This window comes from Pseudoliparis swirei, chromosome 3, assembly GCF_029220125.1.
Source record: "Pseudoliparis swirei isolate HS2019 ecotype Mariana Trench chromosome 3, NWPU_hadal_v1, whole genome shotgun sequence".
Lineage (NCBI taxonomy): Eukaryota > Metazoa > Chordata > Actinopteri > Perciformes > Liparidae > Pseudoliparis > Pseudoliparis swirei.
The window spans coordinates 23,365,035-23,384,362 of NC_079390.1; the positions used below are offsets into that span (position 1 = coordinate 23,365,035).

A 19,328-nucleotide genomic window follows, 5' to 3' on the forward strand; every position below is an offset into this window, starting at 1 on the left:
TATAATATACATGTCCAAAATCTAGATGTATGATTAATTGTATTTAACTTTATTATTATTTGTATTATTATTATAATTATTATTATTCACACATTAAAGTTGGAGTCACACCTTTCTATATTATCTACTCCAATTTTAAGAAATTAGTTTTTCCACATATTTAATTAGAGGATGAAGTAAAAGCCGTTTATGTATTCATTAATTTAGCTGAAAAAATACGAAACTCTCTCTCACACACACACACACACACACGTGTGTGTTTAAAATGCTCCTGAAACACTTTATAGAAAAATAAAAACAAACCCTGCAGCTCAAATATCTTTTTTGGTGGGCGACAATCCCAAAGTGTGTCAATCAAATGAATTCAATCAATACCATATCTCGTTTCCAGACACCTGCATAAATCCCCATATCTATATTACTCCCATGCAGACTGATATTAGGTGCTTACACTGATAATGCTGAGAGGGGGAGGACGTCGGAGGATTAGAGGCAACACGTCGAATGACCCATCACGTGACACATTCATCTATTCAAAGAGTTCATATCACGTGATGTGATTTGTTAAATATTCTTATAATTTAAATGGTAATATAAAAATATTTTACATTCTGAAGTGTGACTCTAAAAAGTGAGTTTCTTGACCTCGTGGTGGCTTTAAAACAAAGTATTTATAGCTCCATCTTCACTATCAGTGAGTTCATGTTGACTTTATATAGTAGACCTATAATATCTTACAATAACTGCGTCATAAAAAAGCGCCACAACACCAACAACATGAATTCAGATGACCGTGTGGCTAAATAATCTCATAACTGAAGTGAGTTCACGTGGAAACATTCTTCAAGCCCTTTTTATTAATTATATATGTCATATTTAACCTCCACTTGTAATGTGTCTGTAATATTCAAAAGTGAGTTTATTTTGAGCTGAAATACCTTTTAGAAATTCACTGTAATTTTCCTGTAAAACGCAGAGTGTAGTCTGTCACTCAAAAGTCTGATTTATTTGTAATTGTTCAATTGTTTCCTTTAATATTCCACATTAATATATTGTGAGGCTGTACTCAACATTAAAGTGGACCTTTTTAAGAAATGTTTGACTCTAATTTAATATTTTACAGCATATTTAGAGTGTATATCCTATAACAAGGCTATAATATTCCTTTAACATTATTTAAAGAACATCTATACTTTAATATTTTGTTTACATTTTGCCTCCTGCGTCTACTACTGCGTCTACTTTATGGCGTTTTTTAAAATATAAAGTTCCTATACCTAAATATTACTCCTATATTATTTTTTTCTTGACCCTCTCTCCGTAAATGTTTTTGTTATTTTACCAATTTTTCTGACGCTCAAAAGTTAGTTTTATGTAATTTGAGAGTTTTAGTGAATTTATCTCCAATAATATTTTACCCTCACGTGAGGTTGATTTTTGACCCACGTGGGTTTCGATGAAAATACATCTTTTATATTTTCTTCATAACTTCTATCAAACACACTGTAGTTGTTACTATTTCTTCTTCGGCGGTTTCATTACATTCTTTCCTGGGGGGGCTACAAGCCGGCCGAGCGTGTACTCAGGGCGCGCATGCGCACTGGTCGTGATTGCGCCTATCCTACGGAGGTGTTGGAAAAGTGGACTCAGCTCACTGGAGGCTCGTAATGATTGGCAAACAAAACAAAGCCCGCACGCGCTCGTAAAAGTTGCCCATCACACTCGTTTCCGAGGAGAAAAAGGAGCGCGCGCCCCCCGTGAACGCGCCTGAAACCAAGAGGGCAAAGTTCAACACGCTGCTTCATTGCAGGTAAATATTTGACCTGTTTCTCTGGCACGGAAGTCCCGCCTCCGGAATATAACATATTCTTCAAAAACATACATGAGACATTGATTTAGAGAATATGAGAATAAGCTAGACACCATTTTAGTAAACAAAACAAAAAGAGACGTGATGTCAATGTGAAGATTTCACTTTTTCTTTAAACGTCACAACTGAGATATTATGATGTGTTCATGGTTTTATGATATTTTATTGGGGGTGGGGAAGAAACGTGGAATCGGTTTGATTCAGGAAATAAACTGGCAGATTATTCAAGAATGAAAATATCAATTAAAAAAGTAAAACTGAAATCTTTTCAAGAAGAATTCCACACGCAAAACTTGAAATGCGTAAATAACAACACATGAGGCCCTTTTGTTGAAGTCTGAACCACCGGGGCCCAACAAGTCAACTTTTCTCTTCTGGCCACCAGGGGGCGACTCCTCTGGTTGTATAGAAGTCTATGCTTCATGTGTTGAAGCTGTATTCTCTCTCCTGACCACCAGGGGGCGACTCCTCTGGTTGTATAGAAGTCTATGCTTCATGTGTTAAAGCTGCATTCTCTCTCCTGACCACCAGGGGGCGACTCCTCTTGTTGTATAGAAGTATATGCTTCATGTGTTGAAGCTGCATTCTCTCTCCTGACCACCAGGGGGCGACTCCTCTGGTTGTATAGAAGTCTATGCTTCATGTGTTAGAGCTGCATTTTCTCTCCTGACCACCAGGGGGCGACTCCTCTGGTTGTATAGAAGTATATATAAATGACTCTACTACAGTATTACACACTGACCCTACACCCACACAGCAGTGTGGGGGTGTATTAGGGCCCCAGGGAGATGCTTATCTCTCTGGTTGTATAGAAGCAGCTGCTGCCGCACCAAGACGGCCGGACCATATCCCGCAGCAGAATATTTGGTTGTTAATAAGCATCACGCGTCGGCCTCATATCGCGATCATACAGGCGACCCATTCATAAGAGCAGCGTGTCTTAAGTGTGTATTTTAAGATCGATACTGAGAAGGAAGCATCAGATCACATGTTTTGGGGATGCCAAATAAACGTTGTGAGAGAACCAGCGGATAAATTTGTTGTATAAATGCCTAAATATTAAATTATGTTGTGCATAAAGTGCTGAAGACGAGGTGTACGGGGACACGTGTCTCCACACTTTACTTTTGTCTGGGGACGTTTTAATAAAGGGGCGAACGGCCACTTTTCTGTTACGTCATCTTTAAGAATGTGTTTACATTTTAAACCTGATGATTTTGATATTAAACCGCTGAATTTATGCTGATTTGTGGAAGATTTATTGCAGAATCACAGAATCAGGGAGTCAAACGGCTGAGAGCCGACAAACAACATGAATTATTATAATTACACGCGTCTCCAGAAAATGATGTAATTACCGCCTCTGACAAATACACGGCAGTCATTTTGAGATTAGTGGCCGGGCTGAGTCCCACCGTGTGTGTGTGTGTGTGTGTGTGTGTAAATACACTCCACAGAGCTGTGAGTGGCTGAGTAAAGAAAGAAACACTGTATTTACTGCATCGGGAACAACAAACAAACTGTTGCTCTCACACTCGAAACAGGGAATTCTGGGAAATGAAGGAAATGGCGACTGCAAACTGGGCGTGACAGTTTGCAGTCGCCCCTTCAGATTGACTGCCTATGGCAATATCAGATTTTAACTACTACACACACACACACACACACACACGCACACACACGCACAAGCCACTTTGGAGAAAGCCCAGAAAGCCTCTCCTCTTCTCTTCTTCCCTTCTCACGCATTATGGGAGAATTATTAATTTTCCATCTCAAGGTCTACACACACACACGCACGCACAAACTGTCCTTAAACTGTCCTTCCCACTTTCTATACCTCCTGTTCCCCTTTCCTCTTTCCTCCTTCCTTGCCTCCTCGGCCTCCTCCGTCTTGCTGGCGGTGCAGAATTAGAAGGTGAAGCTGAGAAAAAACTGGATTAAGGAATCCAGAGGGCTTCACTAACAGGGGGGGGGGGGGGGGGGGCTGCTTCACGGCCACATCAGCTGAGGCCAATTACCTGGAGGGGCCACATCTGGCTCGGCCCGGCTCGGCCTTGTAGGAACTGCTGCCTGGTCACTTAAATGTCTCCTCCTCCTCCTCCTCCTCTTAGAGGACCGAGAGAGGCGAGCAGGGCTAAAACAGTCAGTCAATGAATCCACCAGGTGATTGACTGAAATCAATTAATTATTAAAATTCATGTTTCAAGGTGCGTTGTGGAGGATGAGGAGAAAGAGGAGGAAGAGGAGGATGAGGAGGCAGTGACGTTGCAGGTTGCAACCAACTGAAACTGAACCGGTGGAAGACGCCCACACATTTTATTACCGCTGATCCCCCTAAAAGCTGCACTGTACCTTTAAATAGAGAAAGGTTGTTAAAGGGTTTCACTTTGATTTCTCCTCCTTCAGTAATATCATGACCCCCCCCCCCCCAGGTGTGTTGGGACTAAACCACCTCACTGTAATCACACAGTATTTATACACAAGTAAAATACTTCTGTAGAGTTTAATGATCCAGCAGCGCTGTATTCTAACGGCGTCGGACATTTAACTTCCCAAAAACGATTCTAAAATAAGCTTTTTAAGAGAAAGACCATTTATTATATGTTGAGATGGTAGAATGTACATTTTGGAGGATTTCTTTACGTGAACCTCGTCCTCCGTCCTCTTCCTCTTCTCCTCATGGCGATACACACACACACACACTCTCTCTCTCTGGCTCTCATTATATAATGGCCACAAAAAAAGTGCTAGAAATTTATTAAAATGCACTTTTGTCAAGTGAAAGTATTTAGAGCTCAAGTCCTGGTTGTGGATTCGGGTTCTGTTCCCTCCACGTCATAAGTGGTGGTTCTAAAAGCAGCTCACACACACACACACACACACACTAACACTCAGGAGGCCGTTGCACAAAATCAAAGTTTTATTTTCTTCTTACAAAATGGGCTGAGAACATAAAAGCAGGATCTCTTTCACAGGTTGTAAGAAAAGAGGAACGGGGGGGGGGGGGGGTGTCTATGGCTCAATAGCGGATGATATTTAAATGACAAACACCAGAGTTGAGACGGCCGAGGAACTTTCCGGCCGAAGAGCAAATATGTTACATGGAGTTTGCGATCTTGTCGATGAACTTCGCCATTTTGATGTCGCGCTTGGAGAGTCCTCCGCAGTCGTGAGTCGTCAGGGTGATCTGGACCTGCAGGGAGACAGAGGCACCATTGTTGTCGTCTCTGGACAGGCGAGCCGTTTGTGCTAAGCTAACTGCCCACTAGCCGCAACTTCTTAATCACTGAAAACCAACCCGTCTCCGTAAACAAACACTGTGTGGATTTACGCTTTAAAAAGGGAAACGAAAGAATTTCGGGGACATTTTACAGGATTTTGTAGAACCGTAGAGACACGAGGGGTATCGACCCGTTTAGAGCCTCCCACAGCGTCTCACTCGTCCTTTGGGTGCAGGACTCTGAATGTAAGAACGCCAATGTGTTGGTTTTCTCCACCGTGACCCGATCACTTGGGCGGAGCCAGGCTTGATGCTAAGCTAGTTAGCAACATCTGAACTCTTTCCCGCAGCCTCGATCCACATCAAGCCGCCTGCACTTGGCCCCACACACCGATAATGAGGTTTCATCCTGGAGGAGCAGCTCGGAACCCAGCATTTAAGAAAAGCTTAATATTAAGAGCCAATAAAACGGAACATGAATGAATATTAATATAATATTAGCGGTAGTTTAGCATTTTATTTCTCGTCCAGGCCGAAGCTCTCGTCAGTCGGAGACGGATTAATGTGCGAGCGCCCGGGTGGAAAGCGCCGGGGGCACCGGGGGCCCTCGGCCCCGCGGTCGCTTTAATAGAGAGTGGATTAGGAGCCGGCTTCCTGTCGGAGCGTCCCGCTCGCCGCCAACGCCGTAACTCAGCGCCGCTTTTGCGGGGGGGGGGGGGGACTGGGTTCGTCACGTCGACCGCTACTTTATACCTGAAGGGCGGGGAAACGAGAGCGAGCGCGAGCACTCTGGGTTTTCTTTTCCCAAGAAAAAAACGACGTGATTAGAGCGTAGAGCTACTGCAGTGTTTTTTCATCGTAGCGTAGCAAATATGGCCGCCACGATTAGACGGTTCGATTCGGAGCGACGGAACGCTGAACGAATGAAGCGCCCCTCGGTCCCTTTTACAACCTGCGATGTGGGGAGGGTTATTACCTTGTTATAAGCATTGAACCACTCCGGGTGATGGTTCATCTTCTCCGCCTGCAGAGCCACTCGGGACATGAAGCCGAACGCCTGTGAAGGGAGACGCAGCAGCTGTCACTCAACAGACCACCGGGAGGAACGGCTCCCATAAAAGAACGACATTAAAGACACAACTTATCGATACAAATAATTGGACATATATACATTCATTGTCGAGAATGTTAAATAAATGGGATTTTCTCACTGTGCATATAGAGACAGCAACAACTACACTTCACTGTACGTAGCAATGCAAAAACTTAGATTTTGCAATGAACAATATTTATCTTTACTTTTAATAATCTTTCTTTTTTCCCCGTGCATATAAACGTGTGTATTGCAGTCAGGTGGACGACGTGCAAGTGAAGCTACGATAAATTAGTGCAGATGTGGGTTTGATTAATGAAAGGGTGCTGAAGAGTGTTTGGAGGGGGATGGGGGGCGTGAGACCGAGCCCCCCCCCCCCCCTGAAACCGAGCCCCCCTCTCCTGAGACCGAAGCCCTCCCTCCTGAGACCGAGCCCCCCTCCTGAGACCGAGCCCCCCCTCCTGAGACCGAGCCCCTCTCCTGAGACCGAGCCCCCCCTCCTGAGACCGAAAAATATCAGAAGCCAGTGATGGCAACCAGTTCAGCTACAGCCTCCAAAATAAGAGGGTAGACTGAAATGTTTTATTACAGACAAAGCTAAAAATAAAATTTGAAAAAATGTCAAGCAGCTCGCAGTTGGTAAAATGCAATTAATTAAATTATAATAATTGCAAGAATAAATTTAATGAAACTATTTATAAAAAACTAAACACTAATAAAATTAAATCCTCCTGTAGATATCTCAAAATCATCATATTCCGTCGCAACAAATTTGAGAAATGTGATAATTCAGTCAGTTTAATTGAATAATAGATTCGTCATTTGGTAAAATATATATAGTTTTAAATGGTATAAAATTGTGACAATTTTCCCAAAAAGCTCACACAAATGTCTCGCTTTACAAAACCCAAAAAAGAGAAATTACATTTGCAAATGATGCAACACTAAAATAAAACATCATATTCACATTTGAGAAGCTGTAAATAAATAATTTGGCATTTTTGTTCAGACTCTACGAGAAAAGCTGCCGACGGACGAGGAGCAGGAGCGCTGCTGCCCTCGGAGGCGCAGGGAGGCACACACACACACACACACACACACACACACACGTATATACACACACACACACACACTTCATATTTCAAGTTCGGCATGTGGCTCTCTCTCCAATCACAGGCCATCCAGGGAGTGATTATGGTTATTCTAATTATCTACAAAGAGGAGAGTGAAATCCCTCGTCATGCCCACGGTGAGGAGAAGAGGAGGAGGAGAAAGAAGAAAAAAAAAGAAATCAGGTCGACCTATTTCAGAGCAATTTCCCACTGCAATCTCAATTAAGCCCCTAAATACTTCCTCCCCGCCTAATTAAATCAACTGAACTGCCGTTGTTTACGGCACCACCTGACATGACGAAACACAATTACTCTCGCCCGGAGAAATTAGTGCGTTGTGACCAATTTCTGGAGACGTCCTGTTTGGCGTGTGCGCCGGGCGGCGCGGCGGCCGTAACACGATCGGCCGCTCGATCTAATTGGTTATCAAGGAGGAAGAAAAAAAGAAGAAAAAAAATGTCTCCTGATCAATTTAAGTAATTGGCATATTCCTGCAACTTGACCCCCACTGGCACCAATTTGGAGAGCGAGGCGGTCTGCCTTCCCTCAGCCCTCATTGACTCTAATGGAGACGGCTAAGCAGCCTGTCAGGTCAGGTGTTGTCCAAACATGTCGTCTCTCTCGCCCACTCTCTCTCTCCCTCTCCAGCTCAGGCTAATCTGCCGCTGAGTAACTTTGAGTGACAGGTCAAAAGATTCTGTGTGAACACTTAAAAGCTTCCTGCACATTGTTCTGTTTCAGAACACCACGTTGCTTTAAACTAAATAATAAGAAGGAAAAAATCGCTTTCCAGCCTCGACTCTTACGATGTTCGTAAGCCTCCCAATTGGTCAAAGCTTTGGGTTTATTACAATTAATCAATCATTTTTATTCTTTTTTTGCCACCATCATTGGCACCGGATTATGGACTCTACAAAGAAGAAGTGGGGGTCGTCCTCGTGACTTCAACCATTTTTAAGCCTCCGGTATTTTGGCCGTCGCCATCTTGGATTCTTTCTTTTTTTCCGCAACCAGAAGTGAAAACGAGATGGAGGAGCTAAGTACAACCAATCACTAAATAACACAATTAAGGGCAACCCAAAATGTTCATTAACTGAAAAAAACAACACTGAAAAGGTTTAACTTGTAAGACGTAAACGGACAACACCGTGGAGCAACCCGTCAATCACCTGGTAGCCCCGCCCCTAAAGCATCCCCTGCTTTATGGTCTGTTTGACTCTAAGTGAACCATAATGTACTAAATGATGACATCATGCTGTAAAGAAGACTTGAAACTAGAGATTGAGACCATAAATTCAAAAAAGCCTAAACAAAATACAATCAGCCACTTTGTGATGAACGTTTAAAGTGAATTTTTAGTATTTTGGGTACCTCCTCACACACGACCCAGAGAATCAGGTTTTTATTTTTACTGAAACAGTTTCATATGTATTTCCTGCTGGAGCTTTAAGATGTGAACCATTGACTTGTATAAAACCAGAAAAGTACTACTACTACTAGAACAATAACTACTACTACTACTAGAACAACAACTACTACTACCACCACCACCACCACCACTACTACTACCACTGACTATGACTAATCTACTTCTACCAATGACTCTTCTACTTCTGACTACTTCTAGCACTGACTCTCTTCTACTACTAATGACTCTACTACCACTACTCTGCCACTGACTCTACGACTCATACCACTACTACTGACTCCTAATACTACCAATGATTACTACTACTCTGCCACTGTCTCTTCTATTACTATTACTACTACCACTAACTAATACTACCAATGACTCTACTTCTGCTACTATTACTACTCCTAACACTGACCCTACTCCTACTCCCACTACTACTGTTTTCAGGATTCTGGCCTTAAAGGCCCAGCATGTGTTACTAATGAGTGGACTTTCTTATTTACTACAGGGAGGATCTCTTTTAGGAAACGTCTGCCAACCGGGTCGGACCACTTTAAACCCAACGGCGTCCCAATAACACAGTACCGTCGATCCACCGACATTACTGCGAACATCTGCTGTCCCGTCTGAACGATTGGTTCCCACATGTTTCCAAACTATGCAGAAGAGGGACGAATGACTCCCTTCGATTCAAGAAGTGTCATTTCTTTCTTCCCGAGCCGGCTCACGGCACGAAGAAGTTTGCCAGTGATTGAGAACAAATGCCGCATTACAAAAGTGTGTTTTATATTTTGCATGTTGAATCCGTCGGATTGACCAGTAAACCAACCCGGAGCTTAAACTCATTATCCAAACTTCAAAAAGGTGCTGCGCAAAAAAAAAACACTGCTTTTAATCAAGCCAAGTGTCACGCTTCCCGAAAAAAGAAGTTGCACGTCCACATTCAGGCGGAGGGTAATGTGGAGGGAAAGCGGAACAGAAGACGACGGAAACGAGGACGGAAAGCTAGAAAAATCGCCCGCTGCAAATTAGCCGAATATCCAAATGACCTGAAATCCTAAAAAACTAAAACAGGCGTGAACCATCGCGCCGGGTCCCTCGGGGGGCCGTAAGGACAATACCCGTCACCTCAACGACCTCCACTTGAGCCGAACGAGGAAATAAAACCCAACCCGCCACGCTCTGCCGAGGCCTTCGTGTCAACGGAGGTCAAGGACCCCCCCCCCGGCCCCCTCCTCAAAAGGCTTTGTTTACCCCGTTCGTGTTGCGTACGTCTCGGCTCTCCGTCCGGCCCAACAAGCCGTCAAGTCAGATAATTAGAGATGACATTACGCAGCCCCCCCCCCCCCCCTCCACGTCTTAAATAATCAGAAGCACCCCTCCGACGCGGACGAGGCGATTTGGTGCCATTACGCCGTGATTGTCATACGACACTGGATGAGACCATTTTGACGTCGGACGGAGCGGAGCGGCGTTCTCCCGACCGGGCCGGCACACGGGACTCGGTTTTCAAAAAACACACATGTGTCTGTTATTTACAGATCGGTTTTCCACCGCCGCGCGGTCCGGGGGCTTAGAGACGCCTGCTCCGTCTTGCCAGGACTAAGTGCATGCAGATTGTGCCTGCTCTCGCTCGCCTCTGACTGACAGACACACACACACACACACACACGGTGTCGACGCACATGCAGGCGAGCCGCTCGCCTCCATTACACACCGCCATGACTACCCGATGATTAGCCCGCGAGCCCCATCATCACCCCCACCCCCCGGAAAAAAAACCTCCGCAGTGAAAGTCAAGAACGCCGTGAATTGCACGGCGCTGGTGGTCATGATGATGATGATGATGACCACCACCACCTCTTACGTCTCATTTCTCTCCTTCACAAGCGTCCAGCTGGCCGGCGCTGCCACGATGGGTTCACATGTATACCTAAAACAATTTTTTTTTTCATAATTTGGAAGCAAAAGCTGCCGAGCGCTGAAGTTTCTTTGTGGCTCGCGTGTAAAACGTCACAATCTTCTCGAAACGAACGTTCTTAAAAGTCGAGAACGGCTCCAGCTCGATACCCCGGGGAGGCGATGCGCGCCGTGAACCCTCATTAAAGTGACCGTTACCGCGGTCGGCTCGCTATTTGTGCAGCGAGTGATGCTCAACTCCGGCGAACCCCCTCATTAACCGGCGAGGGTTTAGGAGGACAGCAGGCGTCAGGTTTACCCAGAGGGCCGATGGCCAGGTTACTCAACCGCCTCCGCTTGCGGGCGCCACACCTAGCCGCCATCTTTCACGAGATGAGACGAGTTCCCGGGGAGCGATCCGTTCCGGAGACGGACGTGGGAACCGGGCGGCTAACCGGTCTCTTGTTTGCATGTGGGTGTAAATACTAGGGTTTAAAAAAGGCTTTTTAAAAACTATTTTTAAATAATCCAGAAAATTACCAGGTTTTAGTTTTTTTTTTACCCCTACAATTAGATTTCTGTTAAGTTTATTTATGGCAAACTCTTTGAGGGTTAGCGTCTCTTCAAAAGCAATTTACTAAAACTTTAATTAGATCTTTTTCACCAATTCTAATGAATTCATACATAATATTTTTAATCAGAAACTTCATCTGGATTCAAAAGTATTAATTTTATAATAATACAACACAAAGAATGTTCAGCACTTCGACTTGAAGATTGACCAAAATAATAACAGAACAACCTAATACTACAATTGCATTGTCAATTATATGTCAGAAATATGTCACGTAGAGAACTCAAGGAAACAATTACAGTTTTATATTTTATAATTAAATTATTGATTCTTAAAAGCCCATTGGTGGCAATGTCGTCGAGTTTACAGTCGTTCCAGAAGAGCTGGTTGAATATTTTATCACCCGACTCCGACTGGCAACCAAAGTCTTCGATCGTCAACCAAAGTCTTCCACCGGCAACTAAAATCTTCGACGGACCACCAAAGTCTTCGAACAACAACCAAAGTCTTCAACTGACAACCAAAGTCTGGAACTGACAACCAAAGTCTTTATCATAATTGAACTGATGGAGACTAAATACAGAGGAAGAGGTTCACAGAGGACCTCCCTAGACACCCTGCACAACCGGAGGAAGGTGAACCAGGTGGAGGAGCAGATGCACCACAGGGACCCTGACATCATGGCTCTCTGCTAGGAGGGAGAGAGTCTCTCTCAGAAGCTCCAAAAACCAGCTGTTGACGAAACAAGCTAAACTCCTCCGGAGTGAGAAAGCTTGGCGAGCGAAAGACGATGCGCTGGAGGAGAAGTTCACACGAGGAACTGGCCTTGGAAGAACAAGAGCCGGGAAACCAGAGTCAAAGCTTGGCAGGCAACGGGATGGGAAGTTCAAGAAGGAGCTGGCCGAGAACCATCTGTGGGAGGTAAAATTGAAACAGGTGGAAGACGAGAAGACGGACGAGCTGGCGAAGAAACAACAGAGTTCAAGTCAAACGGAAGGAGGAGGACAAGAAGAGAGACGAGTAAAGGCTAAACGTGTGAGATGGAAAAGAGAGAGAATGGAAGAGGAAAGCCGAGATGGAAAAGAGAGCAAAGCAGGACAACAGGTTTCACCTCCACCTGTGCAGACTTGGTCTTCCTCCCCGTGTCTGCTCATGTTTCAGGACAACATCAAAGACTCTGCACTTTAGGCTGATTGGAAATGTGAAAGGCTCAACGTGAGCGCTTCCTCCAACAAGCAACAGATATGCACTTTGGTGTTAATTGGAAACTAAAATAAATAATAATACTATTTAAAATTAAAAAACAGTCGGAAAACTCTAAATAAATGCATAAAGTATGAATGTAGACACAATGTCCGCCTCTTTCTGATCAGTGGTAAGACTTCAAGTTGAGGAGCACGCTCAAGACTTTCATCGATTTTATATAATTACATAATTGACGTGATAAACCATTCAGCTGCATTCTCCTCTCACAGCTGGGATCTGTGTCTCTTCATAACTGAAGGGCGAGAGAAGGAGGTTGTCGCTCTGTATCGGGGGGGGGGGGGGGGGGGGCTCAGAGTCCGGCTCCCCAGGGGGTTCAGCTTCAGTCCGAAGGACAGCTCATCCAGCACGAGGCCCGTAACGAGAGGCCGAGGATGGAAGGAGGATTTGGCGGAGAGGGCGAGCCCTGAATATAAAACGGGGGAGGGGGGGGGGGGTAGGCGTGGAGGTCCTCAGTCTCAAAGAGTGGAAGTCCAGAAGCGTTTATGGAGCTTTGGGGCGCCGTTTGTCCCCGAGGTTTGCGTCATATACATTTTTTCATTCGATATTTTCGTTGGCGAAAATGGAACCGGCGGCTCATTTCCAGAACTCTGGCTGTACGGTGTTCCCTCGCTGCATATTTACCATCATTATAATATTCACACTCTTCTCCAATGAGAGCACCGGCTGTAGAGGCGAAATCTAGCGGGAAAGAGTCTCTTCAGTCCTCCCGCCAAATACAAGCCACGCCCCCCCAAAATGCCGAAATATTTTGAAGATCACCGACAACCGCCTTCAAACTCAAGCTGATCAAAGTCTTCGACCGGCAACCAAAGTCTTCGACCGGCAACCAAAGACTTCCACGGGGAACCAAAGTCTTCAATCAGCAACTAAAGCCTTGGACAGGCATCTAATGTCTTCGACCGGCAACCAAAGTCTTCAATCAGCAACTAAAGTCTTGGACAGGCATCTAATGTCTTCGACCGGCAACCAAAGTCTTCAATCAGCAACTAAAGCCTTCGACAGGCATCTAATGTCTTCGACCGGCAACCAAAGTCTTCAACGGGAAACCAGAGTCTTCAATCTGCAACCAAACCTTCGATCGGCAACCAAAGCAACCAAAGTCTTTGACCGGCAACCGATTTGTTGCACGAAGAATCAACAAATTAATCGATCAATCATTTTGTCTTTAAAACATCAGAACACGTCAATGGATTATTTGTCAACCAATAAATTAAATGGCCGACTATTTTGACAATAAAATTAATCTGTTTAAGGAAAGACAATCTAAGTCCTCCGATTCCGGCTTCTGAATTATAAATATTTCCTGGTTCCTTGACGCATATCTGTCTATCTTATCTGTCGTTTACCTGCCATATTTCCACCCAGAATGCATCTGGTTTCGCCTACACAAACAGCATCTTGTGAATGTTTCCACCCCATCCGCCCCGAAACGTGAAGCAGATGGTCGTCTGTAAACACACACACAACGTACAGCTCGATGCGTAAACAATATCAGTGACTGCGACCGTTAAAAGAATAAATAATGAGCACGAGTCCAATCAAAAGCCGCCGTATTAAAGAAAAGACGCGCGCAGATGTTTCCACGTGTGATTGCGGAGGGATTCTCACTCCAGACGGAGGATTTCGCCTCTCAGACCTCATTAGGAATAACTCTCGTTTAGCTTCTCAGACGACGGCCGCTATCGACGCAAAGTTTACCCACAATGCAGCAGACGAATTACCGAGCTGCCGCCGCCGTCGCTGGTTTCCATTCGCTGTAATCAAAGAAGAAGAAGAAGAAGAAAAAGAAGAAGAAGCACGTGAAAAGAAAGCAAATCCAGCTGTCATGTTCTTTCCCTCCAGAGTTAATTTGCAGCTGCGTGGCGGATTTATGAAGCTTTACCGCCGCCTAGAGGCCGCGGGAGGAAGTGTCCCGACTCCACACGAGAGGGGTTTGTTATTCTCATTATAAACTCTTGGGGATCTGATTTCCTCGAGTCCATCAATCACAGATGAGTGGCGAATGGAAATCAACCAGCGTGTCGCTCCTCATCTCCACCCCCCTCCCCCTGGTAAAAAAGCCCTTTAAGAAGAGCCATGAAAGTTTTAAAACATTTTTTTTAAATGCATCAGATCTGGAGAGAGAATAAAAATGATAGAGAGAGAGAGAGACCGACGGAGAGAGTTGCCAGCATGTCAAATTGGAACAACATGAGCTCATTCCCCCAATAACATGGGGCACAGGGTGGGAATGAGACACGGACAGGGATGGGAAAGGAGGGTGGCAACGAGCACACACACACACACACAAAATGTTTTTTAAAAATGTTAAAAACTGAAAGCAACGCACATCTCCCAGAAGGTTGTTAGTGGTTTGTGAACCAGATGAGACATTTGAACCAATTGGATTGTTTGTGAAAGAAATCATTCTGATCGAAGCCCCAATTGCTGCCAACTGGCCGCCTGGCGCGTCTCAGGGTAACGCGGCCTGACGGGTCGGGTAAGAGGAGAGGCTTACCAGCAGATGGGTGGGGAGGTCAGCTCGCCCCCAACCCCAGACTTCAAACGCGGGGAAGTGTAAAAACAGACTGTTCCAGGGGGCTAAAACAACTAACGGCGGGATTAGAGGAAGTCCGCTAAGTGGTCTTGAGATGTTGCAGTTTTAGGGGTGGCAGCCTCCACAATTATCTGCTCCAAAAAAAACTTTCAAAACGTGACTTTTTTTAGTGTCTCTTTTACAAGAAGATCTACCGCGCGGGTCACGGCGCGGTAGATCTGCGACTTGTTTCTGCGGTGGGTTTCCTGACCGGGAAACAGGAAAGTTACATTAAAACTCTTCCAAGCTGTTCGCAGTGCTACTCGAGGAGTATTACACCGGAGAGGCGGACCCCGAAGAACGTACTCGGAGAGAAGGGGGGGCTACTGACCACCAGGGGGCGACTCCTCTGGTTGTATAGAAGTCTATGCTTCATGTGTTAAAGCTGCATTCTCTCTCCTGACCACCAGGGGGCGACTCATCTGGTTGTATAGAAGTCTATGCTTCATGTGTTAAAGCTGCATTCTCTCTTCTGACCACCAGGGGGCGTCTCCTCTGTCACATCAGTGGTTTTCTTTGCAGGTAGGAACAAAACAAAAACTGCTGCACCTGCAAGCAATCAGCGTGTAAACACGGAGGAATTTGAGCGTTTCCGACGGTTACGAGACGGACGTGCGTCTGGCGCCGTGCAGCCGGGTCAGAGGGCAGTTGTGTGGCTGTTAAGGGTCGATAACTTTTGCAATTTTAGGTACTTATGGATCCAGCTGTTGAGGATCCAGCAGTGGACTCGGGTGTGTAAAGTAAACGTGATGTCATCACGATACGACATCTTGAATCATTTGAAGAGACGACCTGCTGCTATAAACTATGAACCTTCTGCCTTTGCCTCCTTTTAATCTCGGCCTTTAAATCCAAATCTTCACCCGAATATAAACCAAAGAAGGGACAAAATACCCCCACCCCCCAAAAAAAAAAAAAAAACACACACCTGATTGAAGGTTTTAAAGTGAAGCTCTTTGAAGATGGCGTCGCGTTCCTCCACCTCCACCCATCCCGAGGCCCTGAGGTCCATCACCTGCTGGTCCCGGTCGGCAGGTGGGAGCCAGTGGGAGTCTGACGACTGGACAGACACACACGCATGCACACAAACACACACACAGTTGTAGTAATTACATTAGAACAAGCACTCCCTGTGTTTATTCTCTTTTCTCAATGTGCCATGGTTTTCTCTCTAAGCCACGTTCATGTTTCAGATATTAATTCCTATTTAACGACTTTACATCAATAAAACTGACATTTTAACTGATAATGTTCATTATTATTATTATTATTATTATGGTTCTTGTTTTTGCTTTTAAAAACTTCCTCTCACCCACGATCACTTTGCTTCAGTGAAATTTGAGATGTGCTCAATTTTATTTATACATATATACAAACACACACACACACACACACATATATATATATATAATATAATATGTTAGAATATATTATATGATATGTATTTATTAGGGGTGGGCACGTTAACGCGTTAATCTTGCGTTAACGCATCAATTAATTAACGCCGACAATTATTTTATCGCTCGTTAACGCAGGTTTTATTATTTATTTTATTCTTGTAAAAGTGTGTTGCTCACAGGCTTTTATTTTGTAAAAGTCTGCTACTGATTGCTGCGGAACCGGAAAAGAAAGTCATTCGCGGTTTAACAAACATGGAGAAGAGTACGGAGATTTTAAATGGCCATTTTCAATTTAAAGTTCTTAAAGACGGCGGAGTCGACAGAAACAAAGTCATATGTAACACTGCCAAGATGAATGGTCTTATCACCGGAGTACTTCCAGTCTTAAATATCATTTAAATGCTAAACACACCGTTGATGCCAGCAAATCATACAACAAACACACAGTGGAGCGAGGCTTCGGCAGACGACGCTGCAGGGAGGAGATCAACCAAGCGAACCAACGCCACAGCGAAGTGGAGAGCTACTGCAGGCCGGTTAGTTAGGGTGACCAGACGTCCGGTTTCCCCCGGACATGTCCTGCTTGTGAGACCTAAAAAATGCGTCTGGCAGGGATTCCAAAAACGTCGGGATTTTTGCTTCGTCGGATATTTGTGTTTCTCTGGGTTTTCATAAACTAGTATTTACCCCTTACAAGTTTTGGAAATGGTATCTCCCTTACGTTCCACCTTCTTGCGTGAGCTGACAGAATAGAGAGCAGTCATTGGTCGACCGATCTCAGGGTTGCCAGATAAACGATAATTATCCTCCAAATACGACCATTTTGAGCATTTGGTACGATACTTCACCATCTCCAATCTGGCAACACGGAGCACCTCGCCGCCTCCACTAGTTCATTGTTGTTTGTGCGGCATGCTGAACACTACTACCAGCGCCGCCGCTCCCATAGCGCACTACGCGCTGTGCGTAGGGCACCAAGTCCTGAGGGGGCTCTCTGAGGGGGCTCCACAAAATAGGCAACTAAAAAAATCCTCATAGTTATAATAATTATAATGCCGATATTATTTCAGTCTAGAAATATTAGGCACCTTTTAGGCATGTATATCACAAAACAGGCAGAACAAGAGAGATGTTTAATCTCAGCAACATTTAAAATAGAAGTGCGCTATACACTACTTTTGAATTAATTATTGGATTTTGCGTATACAAATGCGATTAATCGTGATTAATCAGGGAAATCATGCGATTAATCGCGATTAAATTTTTTGATCGTTGCCCAGCCCTAGTATTTATATATACACATATATATAATTTTATTTTTGTCTCCATCTGATTCTTTGAGGAAGTTACCTGAGTGCTATTCGTGCTGCGTCCGCAAGGTGGCAGCAGAGGAGTGGAAATATTCAAATGTAACTGTATTTATCAATATTTAACAGAGCGTAAATTATCCACTGGCAGTCTAAATAAATACAAATAGAAAACACCTCCACCAAACTATTATAAACTATAAACTACTTTGTTATCGACTTATTTTTAGTGCAAACTCACAGTAATAATAAATTAAGTCGTGGCCGATTTACAACCCTCTCTCCAATTGGACAGTTTAATAAACCACACGTCGTAACTATATCTGGAAATGTTCAACTTTATACCGTTAACAGTTAACCGTTAACCATTAACCGAATACACGTGCGGGCTGGAACAACCACGAATGTACTCATTTAAAAAGGCGATATTTTTATGTATTTTTGTCTCGTGAGTTTTACTAAACTGAATTAATCCTTTGCGCCGAATAAAAGAAAAGCTTTAAATAAATTCGATAATGCCACAACCGCTCCTTCATACCGTATAATTATTCACAGGTGTGCTTTAAACGTTAAATTCAGCGCATTTCGTAAAGGAGTTCGGTTCGCGTTTTTTTTTTTACGACAATCAACAAGTGTGTAAGGTCCTTCGCTCGTCTCACGAGACGACCCCTCGCGCGCACGCGCATAACGCCAGTTGAACACATAATAATATTAATACGGCATAAGCCGCGTGCACGTGCTCGTGCCCGCGCCAGAGGACCAACTGTCACCGCGGTCACTCACCATGTTCGGCGCGTGGTTGATGCGGAGCGGAGGCAGCGGCGCACTGCTCCGCCTTAGCAGGCGGCCGAGCTGCCACGAGCTGCTCGTCCTCGCGCTAAACATTAACCCAGACATAACCGACCCGCGCGCTGCCGTTGTGCCTCGCGACTCCTCTGCACTCGGCCCTGGTCCTTAGCGAGGGCTGTTCGCTCCACTGCCTGAATAAAATCACGAGTTTTCCATTCGGAGTCTGAAGGGACAACAAGTGTGTTTTCATGCAGGATATATATATATATATATATATATATATATATATATATACACATGTATATATATATACACGTGTATATATGTATATAATATATACACATTTACATATATATTTGTATATCAACATATACAGGACTGTCTCAGAAAATTAGAATATTGTGATGAAGTTCTTTATTTTCTGTAATGCAATTAAAAAACAAAAATGTCATGCATTCTGGATTCATTACAAATCAACTGAAATATTGCAAGCCTTTTATTCTTTTAATATTGCTGATTATGGCTTACAGCTTAAGAAAACTCAAATATCCTATCTCTAAATATTAGAATATCATGAAAAAGTATACTAGTAGGGTATTAAACAAATCACTTGAATTGTCTAATTAACTCGAAACACCTGCAAGGGTTTCCTGAGCCTTGACAAACACTCAGCTGTTATAAATCTTTTTTTTTACTTGGTCTGAGGAAATATTAAAATTTTATGAGATAGGATTTTAGAGTTTTCTTAAGCTGTAAGCCATAATCAGCAATATTAAAAAAATAAAAGGCTTGCAATATTTCAGTTGATT

At 44.1% G+C, this 19,328-nt stretch overlaps 1 protein-coding gene across 2 annotated transcripts; it reads right to left on the bottom strand.

The window, feature by feature from the left end:
• Nucleotides 1–4,772: 4,772 nt before the first annotated feature.
• Nucleotides 4,773–18,669, bottom strand: LOC130211307 (pterin-4-alpha-carbinolamine dehydratase 2-like). Of its 2 annotated transcripts, XM_056442050.1 has the most exons (4): nucleotides 18,514–18,659; nucleotides 15,952–16,083; nucleotides 6,067–6,147; nucleotides 4,773–5,063 (listed from the first exon to the last, which is right to left on the bottom strand). In XM_056442050.1, the coding sequence occupies exons 1-4, from the start codon at nucleotides 18,625–18,627 to the stop codon at nucleotides 4,968–4,970; spliced, it is 423 nt and encodes a 140-aa protein (XP_056298025.1). In that variant the 5' UTR covers nucleotides 18,628–18,659; the 3' UTR covers nucleotides 4,773–4,967. The 2 variants fall into 2 exon arrangements, with proteins under 2 accessions (XP_056298025.1, XP_056298031.1); XM_056442056.1 differs by lacking the exon at nucleotides 6,067–6,147 and having other exon boundaries at nucleotides 18,514–18,669.
• Nucleotides 18,670–19,328: the final 659 nt, after the last annotated feature.